This window comes from Triturus cristatus, chromosome 12 (assembly GCF_964204655.1).
Source record: "Triturus cristatus chromosome 12, aTriCri1.1, whole genome shotgun sequence".
In the NCBI taxonomy this organism is placed as follows: domain Eukaryota; kingdom Metazoa; phylum Chordata; class Amphibia; order Caudata; family Salamandridae; genus Triturus; species Triturus cristatus.
The window spans coordinates 41,515,418-41,533,805 of NC_140595.1; the positions used below are offsets into that span (position 1 = coordinate 41,515,418).

At 44.6% G+C, this 18,388-nt stretch overlaps 1 protein-coding gene across 3 annotated transcripts in view; it reads left to right on the top strand.

Annotated features, from left to right (window-relative positions):
- Positions 1-18,388, top strand: part of UPF1 (UPF1 RNA helicase and ATPase) — a 217,924-nt gene that overhangs the window by 115,389 nt on the left and 84,147 nt on the right. For all 3 annotated transcript variants that reach the window (XM_085638726.1, XM_085638724.1, XM_085638725.1), the window contains exons 13-15: positions 3,022-3,136; positions 5,743-5,886; positions 17,047-17,260. In XM_085638726.1, coding sequence (XP_085494852.1) covers positions 3,022-3,136; positions 5,743-5,886; positions 17,047-17,260 — 473 coding nt within the window. The remainder of the gene's footprint in view (positions 1-3,021; positions 3,137-5,742; positions 5,887-17,046; positions 17,261-18,388) is intronic.

Sequence of the window (18,388 nt, forward strand, 5' to 3'; positions counted from 1 at the left end):
TCCTTGTGTCATGTCATTCATGAATCATTGCGTGTTTTTGCAAATGTCTTGCCCTCCTCTGTGTTAAGCCCAAGGCTGCTTGGCCACAATACCCCCTAATAGAGCACTTTTGGATTGCATAGCACGCTACTGTCCACTAGTAAGGATTCCCCTGGACTCTTTACACGGTATATCTGATTCTTGATATATCACATAGAGTCCACTTCCTACACTTGTGAATCTATGGAAGAGAAGAACAGTAGTGCCGTGTAGTGCATGAATATGACGTGCAAATATTTTTGGATAAAATTATAATGACCTCAGCCGTTATAGTAAAAAAAAAAGCGCAAAATACTTGATTATCCAGTATTGGGGTATATTTCTTAGATTCACATGCCTGAATCATTCCCTTTCATTGACATGGGAGTCCCCCGGTAACATAATCAAGCAGATGTATTTTTTTGGCGAACTGGTGAATTCTCGTGTTGGCCCACATTACCTCACCAATAGTGATTAACAATTTGGTGCAGTTGTGTTTGGACTATGATAATGTCCTCGATTTAGCTGCCTTAGTTTAAAAAAAATGGGCTTTGTTTGCAGGAAGTTCAGAATGCTATTGGCCTGATTTTAGTCCTTTGAAGTTGCAGACTCATGACACTTAGTTACGTTTGCAGAGGTATCCTCTTCAGCCTGCTACAGCATTTTTGATGCAAACTTCAAGTTGTATGTGTAGGAAACTGGGTTTTTGTTGCCATAGTCCTCCCACTTTGTGCCTGGTATTTGATGTAACTTGGACTGAAGTGCACTGGCTTCCTGCTAACTATATAGCCAAGTTATGAGGCCTTTAGCACTGCTGTGACTCCCTAACTTATCTTATGCCACTGTAAGGGACCCAGCACTAAACTCCTACAGACTGCCACTTCAGACTGCAGGGCACGGCGCTCCAAAAGGTCTGTGTCCCCCTGCTCTCAGAGGACAAACCATTCCCCCCGGAAAGGCTGGTAAATCAGCATATCCAGGCAGGAAGCTACAAAGGCCTCTGCTGCCTTTCTGTTTTGATACACGACCCAAGGCTTTCCCATAGAGGGGAATATCACCCCCTACCCTGGGCCCATCTGGCACCAGGACAGGTGGGAGAATTAGCTTTGCAGGGTGAGCCAGCCAGAAGTAAACAATTCCAACGTGTTGTGTGTTTTGAAATTAGACATTCTGAGACAGTGTGATGCCCACTCCCCTTTAAAAGTGGTCATCTAGGGGGTATAGTGGCCCCAGGGTTAAGCAACCCTTTGGCTACTACCCCTCACTCCCCTTAACGCCCCTAAATTAAGCATTTAAGGCACCCTGATAACAGGACTTTAGATTTCGACAGATACAAAAGAAGTGGAGAAAGAGGACTGCTAACCGGGGAGCATGACTGACTTTGCACCAATCCTGCCAGCCTGCTGCACCTGACCTTCTTATAGTAACCTGCTGCTGTGCAGACTCAAAGAAACCCGGAGGGCTGCCAGTGCTTTCCTTATAGCCAAATACACTCCCTTGGAAGAGAGGAGCTACTCCCCTGCAGCCACCAAAGAAACAAGATCCAGTAAACCGACCTGCCGTCTACAGGGACTACCGACGTAGCAGTTGCCCAGGAAGAGGTAGCTGTACTCTTACAGGTAAGATCAGTCCTCCCTTCAAGTGTTAGGACGCCAGGACCGACCAGAGCCGCACAAATACCAATACCTGGGGTACTGGACTCCTTGCAGCAACCAAGGCTTGTTGTGACCAGACACCAACGCCGGGGAAACCCGCACAACAAAGACTAAGAAGTGAGTCTTTGACTGTCCTGGAGAATAGTCCTGTAAGTCGTTGTCAAGTGCCCAAATGCAATCCCTTGTTTTACCTCCTTAGGAGGACATTGCCGATACCGGATATGCCGTGTTCGTTTTTGAAAACTATAAAAAAAATCATAACTCTAAAAGTACTTAGCTGATTCGAAGATCTTGGTATCTAAATTCATATAGAAGTACATGTTATTTTAATGAATTGGTGTCTGATTTCTTTGAGTGTCTCTCTAACTCACTGGCTCTTTGCAATAAATGCTTAGCACTACCCTCAGATATGCCCAACTGCTCACCTACACTACTGTAGAAGAGAACCTTTGGGGTGTCATTTGTGCCTCTGTAATTCCTTTGGGGTTTGCCTGGCCTCTTTACATAATGTACCTCCTTTTGGTCAATTATACAAACAGCCAGCTTCCCACAGTATGTTCCAAGTCACGCCCTAAGATATTCCCATCACTTCATATTTTGTGTCTAAAACTAAAATAGCTACATTTGGGATGGTTTTTTTCAATGGCTGCAGAAAAAAAGCCTGGCTCCTGCACACTCTGTATGTGCCAAACCTAATTTTGGAAAATTCAGGAAATGTCAAAACTGGAGTTTTAATCAATGGCGTATCCCTTTGTTTTACCCATGTAATTTAAACTTTAATTTTGGACAGTTCTTGTTTTTTTTCAATCATGAATATCTATGAGCTTTGCATGGTTGTGCTAAATAAAATTAACATCACATCAGTGATGTAATGAAACTGAGGCACTTCAATGGGTTTTGTTTAGAGCCTCTTGGGAACTAGGGGCACTTGGGACTGATTCCACAACGAATATCCTTGTCTCAGGTGATGTATCCTCTTTCAAGAAAAGTATTCCGGGCCCCTCTCACTGGAGCTATTGCACTAAAGACGGTCACACTGAGAAAGTAGTTGGACATCCCAAACTTCATGTCTACCTATACTTAGCTCTCTTCTGTTTCCGAAGGGGTACTTGGCTAATCATTGTGATCATCGTTGCGTACCAAAGCCCATCTTCAAACATTTGTTGCACCATTGACTTAATACAACATTTAAAATGCTTCTCATACCTAAATTTCTTTTTTTCGTACAGTAAATTCTACTGTTATAATACTACCTAGCTAAAAGACTCATTTGAAGAGCTTAAAGTACTTTATTGGATTATTGTTATAGATTTTTTTTTTAATTCCATGAGTGCATTTTCTCTTTTAGTATGCCTGAGCTTCAGAAATTGCAACAATTAAAAGATGAAACTGGAGAGCTTTCTTCTGCTGATGAGAAACGTTATCGTGCTTTGAAGCGAACTGCAGAACGGGAATTGCTTATGGTAATATTTTTGAGTTCATTGCTGTCTTGTTAATTTTTTTGTAGTGTATTTTGCAATATAAGCCATATCTTTCTTTATTGGTGTGCCTTTTTTTTTTATTATAAATACCGAAGGAAGGAAAGACCTAAAATAAAGTTTTAAATTGTGCCTTTTACACCCCTACCATTCTATAGCATCCTTCTGTAAAATGTGTTCTTTTTGCTTAAGTGAGGCAGTTCAGAACATATACTTCCCCTGTAGGCGTATGTGTCCCTTGTATACATATATAAAAATCATGCACTAGCCCTTTTAATAAAACACATTCTTGGTGTGTCTGGACACATGTTAGGAATTTTCCAATCACCAAATTGATGATTACATATTTATGAACCGCAAATACTTGACCAGTGAAAATGTGGAAAAAGAAACCCAAATATGAATTTGCACTAAAATAGGCTACACAACAAACTGCCTACATGTCAACAGAGCGAGCACGTTGTGACTTGGACATGGCTCTGCGTCACATGATGCAGCAGCCCAGAGAATGATTGTGAATAGCAGTCAGTGATTGGAGAAGCTCCTCGAAAGGTGGACTGCAGATTGGAACCTTTGATGCAGTGAGTACTGACAATTGCAGCCTTCATCTCGACTGGCTGCTGTTTTCTTAGTTCTGCTATTCTTTTCACATTGTCGCAGAGAGTGAGTACAAAGTTTGCCCAGCTAATACTGTATGAAGCAAAATAAGGTGCCCTAAGAAGCATGCGAGATTGCACACTACGCCATGATATAAATTCCTTTTCTGGAAAAAACAGCCAGCTTTTCTAAAGCTAGAAGAACGATGGTCACACATGCAGTGTGCGATTAGTGCATGATGGAAATGCATTTGAAAAAAATCAGTGCCTATGTGCGTAAATGAATGAGGACATACAACGCAAAAGAAGTAAATGAAATGTCTACTGTACAGGTCATGGGTGGCACGAGTTGTATTGGACACACCTGTTCCCTCTGCAACTCTAAACAAAGGGGACACTGTGATCGATCATATAGTAAGAATTCAGAGTGATTTCATAAGAATAACTACTGATTTTCTTGTTGCCCACAAACAATCTGAAAAAGTTTAGTGTGTATTACGTATCAATGTCAGATGATTGGTGACACCGATGATGTAACAATGGACAGTAAGTGAATACCTGAGATTCTGGTCCTGGCAAAAAAATAATGACCTCAATGTGCACCAAAGTGTATACAGAAACATGTAGACCCTGCACTTATGGAAGTTTCTGAGGTTATTTGAATATTTGTAGATATAGAAGCAAAAAAATGTCAGTCCTCCATTTCGAGGGAATGGTGGACTCCATCTGGATACATTTACATGCAGGATGAGGGTAAAGCATGCCACCAAGGTTTGGTGGGCGAGACTCCTTTAAAAAGTCTGCTGTGTTTTATTTTGGGTGTAAGGTGCAAGAAACTCAGAGCTAAATTCTTCTAACCCCCTTTTCCTGTTGCATATGATTTTGGAAGCGGAGTAAGACCATTGGTTTACAGTACTATTTCCTCCCCTTTCGATCATCTATATATTTCAATAAAATGTGCATACCACATTCTGCTGGGACAAGCCACAGTTGGAAACTAATTTATGTAGCTAATTCATTATAAATCGTACAACGATGAGTCTTGATAATTTCATCACTTATTTTAAATCTGCATCTGTTGGTGGTGGTATACTTTGCAACATAATTTTCTAGAATTCATCTATAAAATAGGTGTCAGTGTACGAGGTTTAATTTTGAAGTTTTAGTATTCCTCCCAGATTTCTAGTTGCAGTCTTTTTAAAAAAAAACAAAAAAAACTACCAGGCTAGTTTAATTACGCTTAAATATAAATTACTAAAACATTTACTAAGCCCTTAACTATTGTAACTTTCCCATGTTCAGAATACTTGCTTTAACCAAACTCATAATTTTGTTTCTCAAAACTGAAAATGTCTTAATCCTTCAGGCATTTGTTCTCACCACATAAAGGAATCTGATCAGTCATGTCAAGAACACTACATGCAGATAAATGTTTTCTAAGAAAACTTTTTATTCCTCTGCACAAATAATTTCCATCAAACAGATGTGTTTTCTGTTGAATGTGGTTTGTTTGCTGGTATTTTCACACACTCAGTGTTTCAGGCCTGAGACTTCTGTTCATTTCTGAATTCTCACTTGAATTTGAGGTTTTTCTCCGTTAATTCCTCCTTTGAAGGCCACCCTGCTCCTACACCACCACCTATCTATGCCTTAGTTTCATTGGATATTCTGAAGCCCCTTCCATCTTTAGTTTTATGCCTCAAGTTTTGGAAAATGTTCTACATTTTTCGGTTGATGACTCTCCTTTCTCACTGTGTGGACACCTCTAACCCCAGAAGAGAGACTGTAAGTTACTAGAGAGGTTAAATGGCAAGAATATCATCTAACGCTTTAGACTAATCCTCAAATGTGTCATATTTAGAGCTGTTGTACATTTTTCAGTGTCCTCAAAAATCTATTAATTATTGTACAAAATGTAAGGTGCCATTATACTCTGAAGTAAACGTTTAGCATTTTCTGTTATCCCTGACAACAAACTGTTATATTTATTCATAGAATGCTGATGTAATTTGCTGTACTTGTGTGGGAGCCGGGGACCCTAGACTTGCGAAAATGCAGTTTCGCTCAATTTTGATTGATGAAAGTACACAAGCTACTGAGCCTGAATGTATGGTTCCAGTTGTTCTTGGAGCTAAACAGGTAGGTTGTTCAAATGCCTATAATCATTTTATGATTACATCTTTGAAGTATTTTACATAAACATCTTTATGTATGCGTCACTGTTAAAAGGTTTTGCAGACTAAGTATTTTTGGATTCATTTGCTGTGGATTACTCCGCCATATAGTGGTCGACCAGTAGTTAAGTAATTCTACCCCCCGCCAGTGATATCAAATATCTGTCCCAGAGCCTGTAGTGCGTGGACACCTTGCCTTTAGGGTGGCTTACCCATGCCACAGTGTTGGTGGGCATGGCACACAGGGTTGTGTGCCATGTCGACTCTTCAGTTTGCTCTGCACCAAAACACCCAGTCTGCAATGCTTGGGGGGGTGTTTAGGTGAGGGGTTCCGGAGGGTGGCATCTCTGATCACAAGGCCCTTAATATCAGGGGCACCTTTTACAGGGGATTTGCAGGTGGCCCAGAGGGGTGCCAATTGTGGGAAACAAAGATACAGTTTTGGGAAGGAACACAGGTGCTGGGTCCTGGTTAGCAGGATCCCAGCACACACTGTCAAGTTGGCATCAGGTATCTGGCAAAATGTTAGGGGGCTAACAATGCAAAAGGGGCTCTTTCTTACATCTGGTCTGAGCAGCCTCATGGTTGATGTGTGTACTTCTCCCTGTGTTCCACTTGAAATGACCTGCTCTGGTAGGCATGCCATACAATTCTATCTAGCAGTGCATGCAATTTCCTATGAAATAAGGAAATAAAGCAAAATGTTTTGCATTTACACTGGTAAAACTAGTAATAAAGAAAATTAAAATGTTTGCAAATAAAGGTTATTTTTTTGTCTCAGGGTGGGTGTGTATCATTCAGTTGTTACCTTTATGTTCAGAAGGTGACTCAACCTTGTAGGAAGCTGGCTCCTTACTTATCTAAATGAGATATATCCTGCAAAGAGTCCAGGGGTTCCCTTATAAGTGGACAGGGGCTTGCTCTAGCAATCCCAAGGTGCTGTTGTAGGGGGGTAATATGGACAAGCAGCCTTAGGCTGATCATAGAGGGGTGCAAGACATTTGAAAATACACGATCTGATCAATAAATGATGCACTACTCAGTAAGGAGACCCACACCAATTTATAAAAATAACATCTATCTTTAAGCACTAGAAGCAATTTGTTCAAATCGTACATTTTTAAATAGGAATTCTTTTCAGTTCAAAAAGACGATTGCAATTTATTGAAGGTGAAATACATCCTATAGGGGGAAAAGTGATTGCAGCATTCAGGTAACGTACAGCGACGTACGATACCAATCTCCAGTAATATAAGTGAGTGGGGGAGGTTGGGGGGGGGGGCAAGGTCCTAGGCTGCACCAGCAGGACACCACCAGCGGCATGAGGGCAACTGGGTACAGCATTGGGTGCCCGATGTTACTCTGTGTGGATTGGTATTCACGTAAAGGGGCTGCAGGCCCAGACTGGGAGGCCAGTCTGGCTGAATAAACAGGGGCTCAGGCCTCATGCTGCTAGAGGCTGTACGGGCACCTTTGGTCTTCTTTATAGCCCAGGGGCAACTGGTGCAGAGGTGCCTTTAGGCTTCTGGGTATAATTACTGGGAGCACTTGTGGTAGAGTGGGCCTGCATGCAGAGTCTGCAAATGGCATCAGCGAGTTCATTGGGGGCGAAAACACGGTGGACCTAGTCTCTGGAGGGTTGGGGGACCACAACGACACCATTGACCCACTTGAACTCGTGCTTGGAGCGACGGTGCAGTGTTGTCTTCAAGCGCCAGGTTTCTGCTGTCACGAAGTCCTTACAGGAGTGTTTGGATGCCTGCAGGTTGCATGAAAGCAGGTCCTCTAATTCTCAGGAGTTCTTGGTTCCTGGGTGAAGTGCTGGCAGCTCTCTTCGACTTTGGTGATTCAGTAGCTGCTAGACAAGTCGGCTTTTGACGCAGTTATGGGTCAGCAGGCAAGCTGGCAGGGTTGGCACCAGGTAAGTTTTTGGGTCTTCAGTTCTTGCAGGATATGACTTTTTACGTCCTCCTTCGTCTTTCATGTTGGCAGGATCTGATTTCATGGTGCCAGGGGCTCCTCTTAATACTGAAATCAGGGGAGTTAAGGGAGTCTAGGGTGGTCGCCAATGGGCTACTGACCCCTGGGGTCATTCTGCCCCCTATATGACCACTTCCTGTGGGAAGTTGGTATAACCCTGTCTGAGAGTTCCTAAGTGGGCCAACACAAAGATGGCCACTTTGGAAAAGTCGTACCCACACCAGGTTACGCCACCTTTAGTGGTGGTACTAGCCTGGGGGTGGGCACGCCTACCTAAATTCCCGCCTGTCCATGTGCCAAAGGGCTCTGGACAAGGGGGGTCGGGCTCTTATGTGAGGGGAGCCAGATTCGCATTTCAAAGGTGGGAGCTTTCTTTGAAGCTAGCTGGCCTAGGAGTGCTAATCATTAGGTCATCCTAAGTAAGGGGCTGTGAACACTCTCTTCCTTTGCCAGCATTGTTAGACGACCTGAGAGCAAAGGCCCTCACCCTGGTAGGTCAGAAATCTATTGCAATGGCAGGCTGGCACAGACCTGTCAGCCAACACACCAGAGGCTGGTAGGTTTTCAGGGGGGGGGGAGGGGGGATGTGCGCACCTCTGAGGTGCCCTCTAGATGCATAAATTGGTAAAACAATCACTGGAATCAGTGTGGGTTTATTAATATGAGATGTTTCATACCAGAGATTCCTATCTTCAGTGAAGCCATCCTGTAGTGGGGAACTCGTTTTCACCAGTTTCCAACGCATTTTCTAAAATGGCTTCCTTGTCCACTTGCACTGGCAGTAATGGAACTGACCAGCACAGGAGATATCTGCTCATGCACATATGTCCTCATGTAATATAAACCCCCCTGCCCTAGGGCTGGTAAGTATTGCTGTAGTTGTGACTTACAAATATTACATGTGGTGTTAGGGGACATGACACACAGGGACGTGTCATGTTGTGTTTTCTCTTTTGTCTGCTCCAAAACACGCAGCCTGAGATGGCTGCCCTGCATGAGTTTGGTGAGGGGGCCCTCAGGGTGGCACAATTCGTGCTACAGCCCTTATAGACCCTCTTTAGTAGCTCAAGCCCTAGGCGCTATTGGTACCATTTACTGTGGACTTGGAGAGTGCTAAAGGTATTGCCAATTGGGGACACCATTGTGCAGTTTTGGGGAAGAGATCTGGTACTGGGGACCTGGTTATCAGGAACCCAGTGCACTTCCTGTCCAAATCCCATCATGTACCTTGCAAAAAGTGAGGGTGGCCATGTAGTGTCAAAAAGGGGCATTTTACTACAAATCTCCAGAACCTCCCCATTTGATGACCTCACACATTCCTGAGACACTGTTTTTTTGTCATTCCTATTCTGTTGTACAGACACATTACACTGAAACTGTACACTGGTCTCTCACTGATTTTTGTTGTCACCAAAAACGTTGAAAATGAACAGTCTTTGATATTGTTGTGTTTTTAGTTTACTTTGCTGCCTCCAAGATGATAAAGTAGATATCTGCAATCAAAAGCTATTTTGCTTTCTATAAAGAACAGGATCCATTTGAAAAGGAAGGCTGCTGGACTTCCTGCTTAGTAGTTTAAGTAATATCCAAGTGGTGCCCCACAAATAGTTGCTAATTTAACTGTCTTTGCATGGGTTTTAATTTTAATCTAAACTTTTGCCATGTTTCAGGCATCAACTCCTAAACCACCATGATTATTCTTTCATCAATTCTTGATTTCCTTTGTTTAATCCTACACCATCCATGCACTCTGCAATGTATCCTTTTTGTGATTTGTCACAAAATTATATAATAGCTTCTCTTATTCAAGGACTAAATCCTCAGTTGAGCAGCCTTTGATTCTCTATACTTTTTTTGCTAAGGAATTAAATGACAAGGAGCAAACCATAAGTACTGAACCATCTTTGTTGAAGTGAATACAGCAATAAACAGTGAGGGAAGGAATGCTAGACTTAATATCACCCGCTGGTGATCGCCTGGCTACATTTCAGTGCATCATTTAATGCACACTGTGCTACTCCAGACAGGCCAGCTATATGCAAATCAGTTTTGGGTCACCAGCAACAGTCTTCCCTGAACTTCCAGGCCGGGTCCCCTCTGGATAGGAACACAAGCAGTCCCAGACTGGTTTCGGACTACTTGGGCCTCATTAGTGAGGTGCAGACTGCGCCCTTGTAGAAACGATTCACTGAATGTGTGGAAGGTGGTGGTGCATTTGCGATGCAGTTAATTGTTATTGAATGTAATTATTTAGAGCATCTCAAAATAAATTTCTGTACCCTAATTCACTACAACTGTAAAAAGACAGAGATTTTATCGAAAACATTATGGCGGGAGTCTGGTTTGGAGGTGGCATAATAGGATGATGGATGCTCTCTTTGGACATTCAGCATGATTACACCATGGTAAACCTAGTACATGCTCATTTAAAAAAAGTATGTTCGAGGCATATGAGCTGCAGATTGTACACTTAGCATAGATCGCCATCTGGTGTTGGGCCCGGATGTTTGCAGTTTGTTTTTCTTCTTGGACAGTCTTTGGAAGTCACGAGTTTGGTGACTCCTCCTTCGGTCCGTACTGCGCATGGGCTTCGGCTCCATCCTCAGATTGTTTTTTTCCGCCATCGGGCTCGGATGTGATACTTCGTGCTCCGGCTTCCAACTTCTACGGTTCCAGCCTCGACGGAAAATCCTCGTTTCTTCGAGTTTCTTCATCATCATCTTCATCTCTCGAAGCGGCACTTTCTCCATCCCGTACATCGGCACCGGCCTTCGGGCCCTCCTCGACTCCGTTCCCGGCCGATGGAAAGGACTCCGTTCAAAAAGTGCCCAAAATGTGGGTCTAAATTTCCCCACACCGACCTCCATCAGGTGTGTAATCTTTGCCTCTCTCCAGAACACGAGGCCAGAGACTGCCCCACCTGTAAGTCTTTTCGATCGAAGAAGACCATCCGGGATCGAAAAGCTCGACGCACCATGGCGCACTCATCGTCTGCAGTTCCACCGGACATCTTCGGAGACGGCGCCGAAGCTTCGGGGCAAATACACACCGAGCAGGAGGAAGACGTCGTCAGCGCTTCCGAGGCCGACGACTCCGACGTGGAGGACATCACACCGGCGCAGCGGGTCGTGAGTACTGTGCCCCCTCCCCCGCGCCCAAAACCAAAGAGACTCAGGTTACTCCCTCGCCTGCCGGCCTGGGCAAAACCAAGACCAAAGCTTCTATCACCCCACCTTCGGGCCCGGTGTCGAAGCCTCCAAAGTCTCACGGCAGCTCGGGATCGAGCCAGCCGACGCCCGGTTGCCGAAAAACAGCATCCGGCTGGATACATTTGACATACAGGACAAATCCACATCTATTTTACCCATGCTTAAGGGTGTCACCAAGCATGCCGCAGAGGTGTTCAAAGACCCTGTCAGGGCCAGGGTACTAAACCCTAGAATAGAGAAAAAGTACAAGGCGGCACCCACAGACCCTGCATACATTAAGGGCCCTGCTCCCTTAGATTCCCTAGTTGTCTCTACAGCTAGAAAGCGGGCTAACTCCCAGTCCTCAGGAGAAGCCCCACCGCCAGACAAGGAATCCAAACTCCTAGACGCGTCTGGCAAATGCACCGCCTCTCAAGCTGCAAACATGTGGCGCATTGCAAACACACAAGCGCTACTTCCGCGCTATGACAGAGCACACTACGACGAACTTGAGGCTCTTATGCAGCACCTTCCCGAGAAACACAAGCGTAGGGCTCATGAGCTAATACAGGAGGGTAAACTAATTACAAACACCTCCATTAAGTGTGCCCTCGATGCAGCCGACACTGCTTCTAGAGCCATAAATACCAGTGTCCTGCTTCGTCGCCATGCCTGGCTCAGGATCTCAGGGTTCAAGCCTGAAGTCCAGGCGTCCATACTCAATCACCCCTTTGACCAACAAACTCTCTTTGGGCCAAAGGTAGACGAAGCGTTGGAAAAGATGAAAAAGGACACAGACACAGCAAAGTCTATGGGGGCACTCCAAACACAAGCCTCTAAACGTTCCTTTCGACGCTCCTCCTTTCGTGGCACAGGCAGAGGCTTCTCCACCAATAGCACCTCTACCTCCTACAAGTCCCCTCCTCAAAATACCTTTTCGAAGGGCAACCAAAGGGGTGGTTACAGAGGCAACAACAATAAGGGCAGGGGCAAAACTAACACCACCCGTTCTGCCACCCCGCCCACACAATGACTTCCCTCCGCTCCCCCCAGACCATTCCACTCCGGTCGGGGGCAGACTACAAAACTTTATCCACGCATGGGAGTCCATAACATCGGACAAATGGGTGACCCAAATCATTCGGTCAGGCTACTGTCTCGAGCTAACATCTACCCCACCCAATATCCCACCAAGGCACCGTCCAATGTCTCAAGAACATTCCACACTGCTCAAACAGGAGGTACTCTCCCTCCTCCAAAAACACGCTATAGAGCAGGTCCCCATCGATCAGCAAAATCTAGGGGTTTACTCCCTATATTTCTTAATACCAAAGAAAGACGGGACCCTCAGGCCCATTCTGGACCTCCGGCCTCTAAATGCCTACATACATTCAGACCATTTCCACATGGTCACCCTACAACAAGTCCTCCCGCTCCTCTGTCAGGGAGACTTTCTCACAACCTTGGATCTGAAAGACGCATACTTTCACATTCCAATACACCCCTCTCACAGGAAATACCTCAGGTTCGTGGTGGACGGGCAACATTACCAATTCACGGTTCTCCCCTTCGGGGTCACCACCGCACCACGGGTGTTTACCAAATGCCTAGCGGTAGTAGCAGCACACCTCAGACGTCAACACATTCACGTCTTCCCTTACTTAGACGACTGGCTGATAAAAGCCGCGTCCTACCACCAATGCGTGCAACATACAAACAGCACCATCCAACTGCTCCACCAGCTAGGCTTCACGGTGAACTACCAAAAGTCCCACCTCATATCATCTCACACAAAGCAATATCTCGGGGCCACTATAGACACCTCCAAAGGTATTGCCTATCCAAACTCAGCCAGAATCACAAGCATTCAAGCCTTACGCAAAACATTCCTTCCCCAACACTCTCTTCCAGCAAGAGTGTTCATGAAGCTCATAGGAATGATGGCGTCTTGCATCTTCATAGTGCCCCATGCAAGACTCCACATACGTCCACTTCAAGAGTGCCTAGCACAACAGTGGAACCAGGCCCAGGGTCAGCTGACGGATCTGGTGTTGGTGGACGGCCGCACACATCACTCTCTGCAGTGGTGGAACACCACAAACCTTTCCAAAGGGCGGCCGTTCCTGGACCCGGTTCCTCAGGTGATTCTAACAGCGGACGCATCGCTCTCCGGCTGGGGAGCGCACCTCCTACACCTCACAATGCAAGGTCTATGGACGCCACAGCAAAAATCGCTCCACATCAACCATCTGGAGCTCTTGGCGATCTTTCTAGCCCTAAAATCTTTCCAAAAACAGATTTCGGGCAAAGCAGTCCTCATTCGCACAGACAACATGACTGCAATGTATTATATCCAAAAACAGGGGGGGGGACACTCTCCCCAGCTCTCCCGCTTAGCCCAGAGCATATGGAGATGGGCAATTCCACAAAACATCTTTCTCCTGGCACAGCACGTTCCAGGCGTACAAAACACCATGGCAGATCTGCTCAGCAGACAAACGCAACAACTACACGAATGGGAACTGCACCCACAAGTTCTTCAGCCATTCTTCCAACAGTGGGGGCATCCTCAGATAGACCTCTTCGCCACCCACAAAAACAAAAAATGCCCAAGCTTCGCCGCCAGATACCCACACCCATTGTCCAAGGGCAATGCGATATGGATGAACTGGTCAGGCAGATTTGCATACGCCTTTCCACCTCTCCCACTAATTCCATTAGTGGTAAGGAAGCTACAGCAGCACTCCCTCACACTCATTCTAGTAGCTCCGACGTGGGCCAGGCAGCCGTGGTACACCACGCTACTACAACTGTCAGTGGTACCACATCAAAAACTGCACCTATCCCCATGCCTCCTAACCCAGAACCATGGAGAAATCAGGCACCCGGACCCAGCTCAGCTCAACCTGGCGATCTGGCTCCTGAAATCTTGGAATTCGGATACCTTAACCTTCCCCCTGATTGCATGAACATCATCATGGAAGCCAGACGTCCTACCACTAGAGCATGCTATGCCGCAAAGTGGAAAAGATTTGTAATTTACTGCCGTAACAATACAATCAACCCTTTACATGCATCCATACAGCACATCATATGCTATCTGCTCCATCTTCACAGGTGTAACCTGGCATATTCATCCATACGCCTACACCTAGCAGCGATCGCTGCTTATCTACAAAACAGACAGCATTTATCACACTTCAGAGTGCTCGCTATTAAAGCCTTCATGGAAGGCCTTAAACGAGTAATTCCTCCCAGGGCACCACCTTCCCCTGTATGGAATCTAAATTTAGTTCTTACACGACTAATGGGTCCGCCCTTCGAACCAATGCATAAATGCGAGCTACAGTTTCTCACCTGGAAAACAGCTTTTCTTGTAGCTATCACTTCCCTTAGAAGGGTTGGTGAAATACAAGCGTTCACTATACAGGAACCCTTCATACAAATACATCACAGCAAGGTCATACTTCGCACAAATCCGAAGTTTCTGCCCAAGGTCATTTCCCCCTTCCATCTCAATCAATCGGTGGAATTACCTGTCTTCTTCTCGCAACCTCAATCTGTTGCAGAAAGGGCCTTACACACACTCGATGTGAAAAGGGCTTTGCTATACTACACACAAAGAACGCAACCCTTCAGGAAGACTAAACAATTGTTCGTTTCCTTCTCTCCACCACATAAAGGCAACCCCATTTCTAAATCAGGGATAGCTAGGTGGATTGTAAAATGCATACAAATTTGCTATCAAAAGGCAAAAAGAACATTATCTGTTCCGCCTAAAGCCCACTCTACAAGAAAGTTAGGGGCTTCTATGGCTTTTCTAGGGAATATACCCTTAGATGACATCTGCAAAGCAGCCACATGGTCTACACCGCACACCTTCACAAAACATTACTGTGTAGATGTGCATTCCAAGCAGCAAGCTAGGGTGGGCCAGGCTGTACTAAAGACACTTTTTCAAACCACTGCAACGGATACCGGTGGTCGCCGCTAAGGTTGGGTACTGCTATATAATCTATGCTAAGTGTACAATCTGCAGCTCATATGCCTCGAACGGAATATGCTACTTACCAGTATGCATCTGTTCTTGGCATGTAGAGCTGCAGAGTTGTACACGCCCACCCGCCTCCCCGGCTACCTGTATCCGTTCCAGTACATCTTATTTAGATACAACACACATGGGTTTCTCACTGTTATTACTACGCTCCATCATTTCCCTGTTGGCGAAAAACAATCTGAGGATGGAGCCGAAGCCCATGCGCAGTACGGACCGAAGGAGGAGTCACCAAACTCGTGACTTCCAAAGACTGTCCAAGAAGAAAAACAAACTGCAAACATCCGGGCCCAACACCAGATGGCGATCTATGCTAAGTGTACAACTCTGCAGCTCTACATGCCAAGAACAGATGCATACTGGTAAGTAGCATATTCCTTCCTTGGTACCTTACAGGATGGCTCCTGTATTTGACACCGAGTAGTGTCAAGATGCAGGGTTATTGCGGATTATAGGTGCAGAGAAGGAACTCTTTGAGAGCAGTTTGTAATGTGCTTATCAAGGCTTCTACCCTCTACTTGGGAAGGGGTGCAATAAGTGCAAAGGATTTATGCCATGAAATATGGGAGTGCTGGGGAGCATTTGTACATCGCACATTACAAACGGAATTGCCTGTAGCCTAGTTTACATTGTGTTCCAATGTATGGTAATGTGCATTTACAATGGTAGGATGTTTTTACCCCTGCGGTTTGGTACAATCTTGTTCTCCATTGGGGGACCACAAATCATCATCAAAAGCACTGAATTGTCCCAGCCATGCATGGGATCCTGAAGCACTTATAGAGTATTAATCAAACTTTTCTTTATAAAATACGTAAAATTGAAAAGTTGTTGGACAGCCTATTGGCTGTATTTGCCAGTTTTTATTTTCCTTAATAAAACCTTTTTTTTTATTTTAGGTACTTCGTTAAACATGACATTTATTCATAATACTTTTTTCAAAGGGGAAGAAAGAAAACCACAGTTTATTGAAGCCAAATGGCCACTAAGCGTAAATGATAAAAAACCTGACACTGCTCCTTTAGGAAAGTACAATCCACTAGTATCCCACCATGTGCCATTTTGTTTTTCCACCTGGCAACAGAATCCTGGTGAGCTCTGCTTTTTAAGAAAGTTCTCCATCCAGTTAGGATTTTGTTTCCTTGGTAACTAAATAGTACTTTTTACAAAAATCATGGGACCTCCTTTTGATCGCTTCTGCACATAGAGTAAGCAGTATTCAAGCCCTATGCTTCCGTGGACTTTACACTGTTCTGTAAGAAAAGAGTGGTCACGAGGTCACATCAGAACTTTGACTCAAAAGTAATTATGATTTTCAAGTTGGTCTTTTTTACTCTCAAATTTTCTCACAATCTATCATGTCCAGCTTCACCGACTTTCTATGCAAGCAGGGTTCTCAAATTATGTCTAGATCAAACAAGACCTACTTGAAAAGGTCTGTTCTTACAGGTTTAGCACCCTCAAAACAGACCATATCCAGAAGGATTTTCTCCTACAGAAGGTGAGCAAATATTTTATTAGGTAATCCCAAAGCACATTCTGCTAGAGGTAAAACTGCGACTACCGCCTTGTTAAACAATCCTAAGTGAAATAAATGCTTCAGGTAAAAGGAACATTTGCCCATATATCCTATAATATGCTTACAGAACTGTAAAAAGTACACCGTGATCCTGTGCGTGGACAGGACAAATCAGTACATATTGTTTTAATGTAGATTCCGCTCAATGAGAACAAGGATTGCCAGTAAGCAAGTTTTCCTTTACTGGTATCTCTTGTGTAACTGATAAAACACTGTATTTGTAACTAGAATTTCGTGTTCGAGAGGGCTGGCAATAGCTTGTTATGTGACCCTTTGACAATCAAACACGTTCTCAGAAAACCCAATTTCTCTTGTTTTCCACAGCTGATCCTGGTAGGCGATCACTGCCAGCTTGGTCCTGTTGTGATGTGTAAAAAAGCAGCAAAGGCTGGGCTTTCTCAGTCCCTCTTTGAAAGGCTTGTTGTCTTGGGAATCCGCCCAATTCGCCTTCAAGTTCAGTATCGTATGCATCCTGCGCTTAGTGCATTCCCATCAAACATTTTCTATGAAGGATCTCTTCAGAATGGAGTCACTGCAGGTATGGTATAATTGTTGTGATAAGCTGTAAATGTCAAAGCATTGAATGTCTACTTTATTTGTATATGTCTCTGACCTATAGCCCTTCACATTCCTAACTTGTGGAATCCATGAGTCAGATGGTGAAGAGATTGAAAATAGCCGAGTATTGGCAATGGGTAAAACACATTATATTATAATACTTATTTAGTTCTTACTACTACTACTAAGTAGGGCTCACACTATACAGTGTATGGTATGTGGTTGGAAGTGTCTTTGTTTTGATGCTTTGTGGGGGAGGGTTTGTGTCCTGTATGAGGACCACGAGGAGCGGATATCGTCTAATTAGACGCAGTGCTTAGCTGATGGATGAATAAGTGTGGGTGATAGGCACGCATTTATGGTTTTCAACATGCTGGCAGGTTTGAGCAGCTCTGCTTGCCACTTTATGGTATTTTTTTTTTTATAGTTTCCTGAGTAGCAGGAGCATGTGGCACATCTCTTTAGTTCTCCAGCATTGGATCTTTTATATATTCACATGCTTGAATTCTGCCCCATCGTCCGGCTGGGAATCTCTGGTACATTAAAATAGGAGTATACAATGTAAAATGGCCATAGGCCGACAACATCTATATTTAATAGCACACCCACATCATTTAAAAGAACCCAAACTACAGCCAATGAGGTGGAAGATTGTCTCCTATTCCCCTAGAGGCCACCATAGCCCAGATTTCTACCTTACATTGTGTGTGAAGGAGTCCCTATGCAGAGCCCTGCTCTGACCTCTCACTAGACCTTAAATTTGTTACATTCTTGATCTACACTGGATTTGAATCAACCCTATCTTAAGCCATTAAGTCCTGTGAGTTGTTTTTGGGGGACTTTGATCAAAATCTGGGCATGGGAGATCTTTGTATCTGACAGACAACTGTCACTGTGGCTGACCTGGGGGATAGGATGTGGTCTAATGGCTAGGGCGGTGTTGGACCTATGTCCGATGGGTAGCTTGGCTCAGGTCACCTGGCTCAACACTCCTTTTGGCTTTTCAGGCCTGCATCCCACTCAGCTCGCAATCCTGCGCCACATCACTCAAAAAGAACACTACACCGATTTTTGTAAAAGAGTTACTGTAACTTTATAACATTTCATC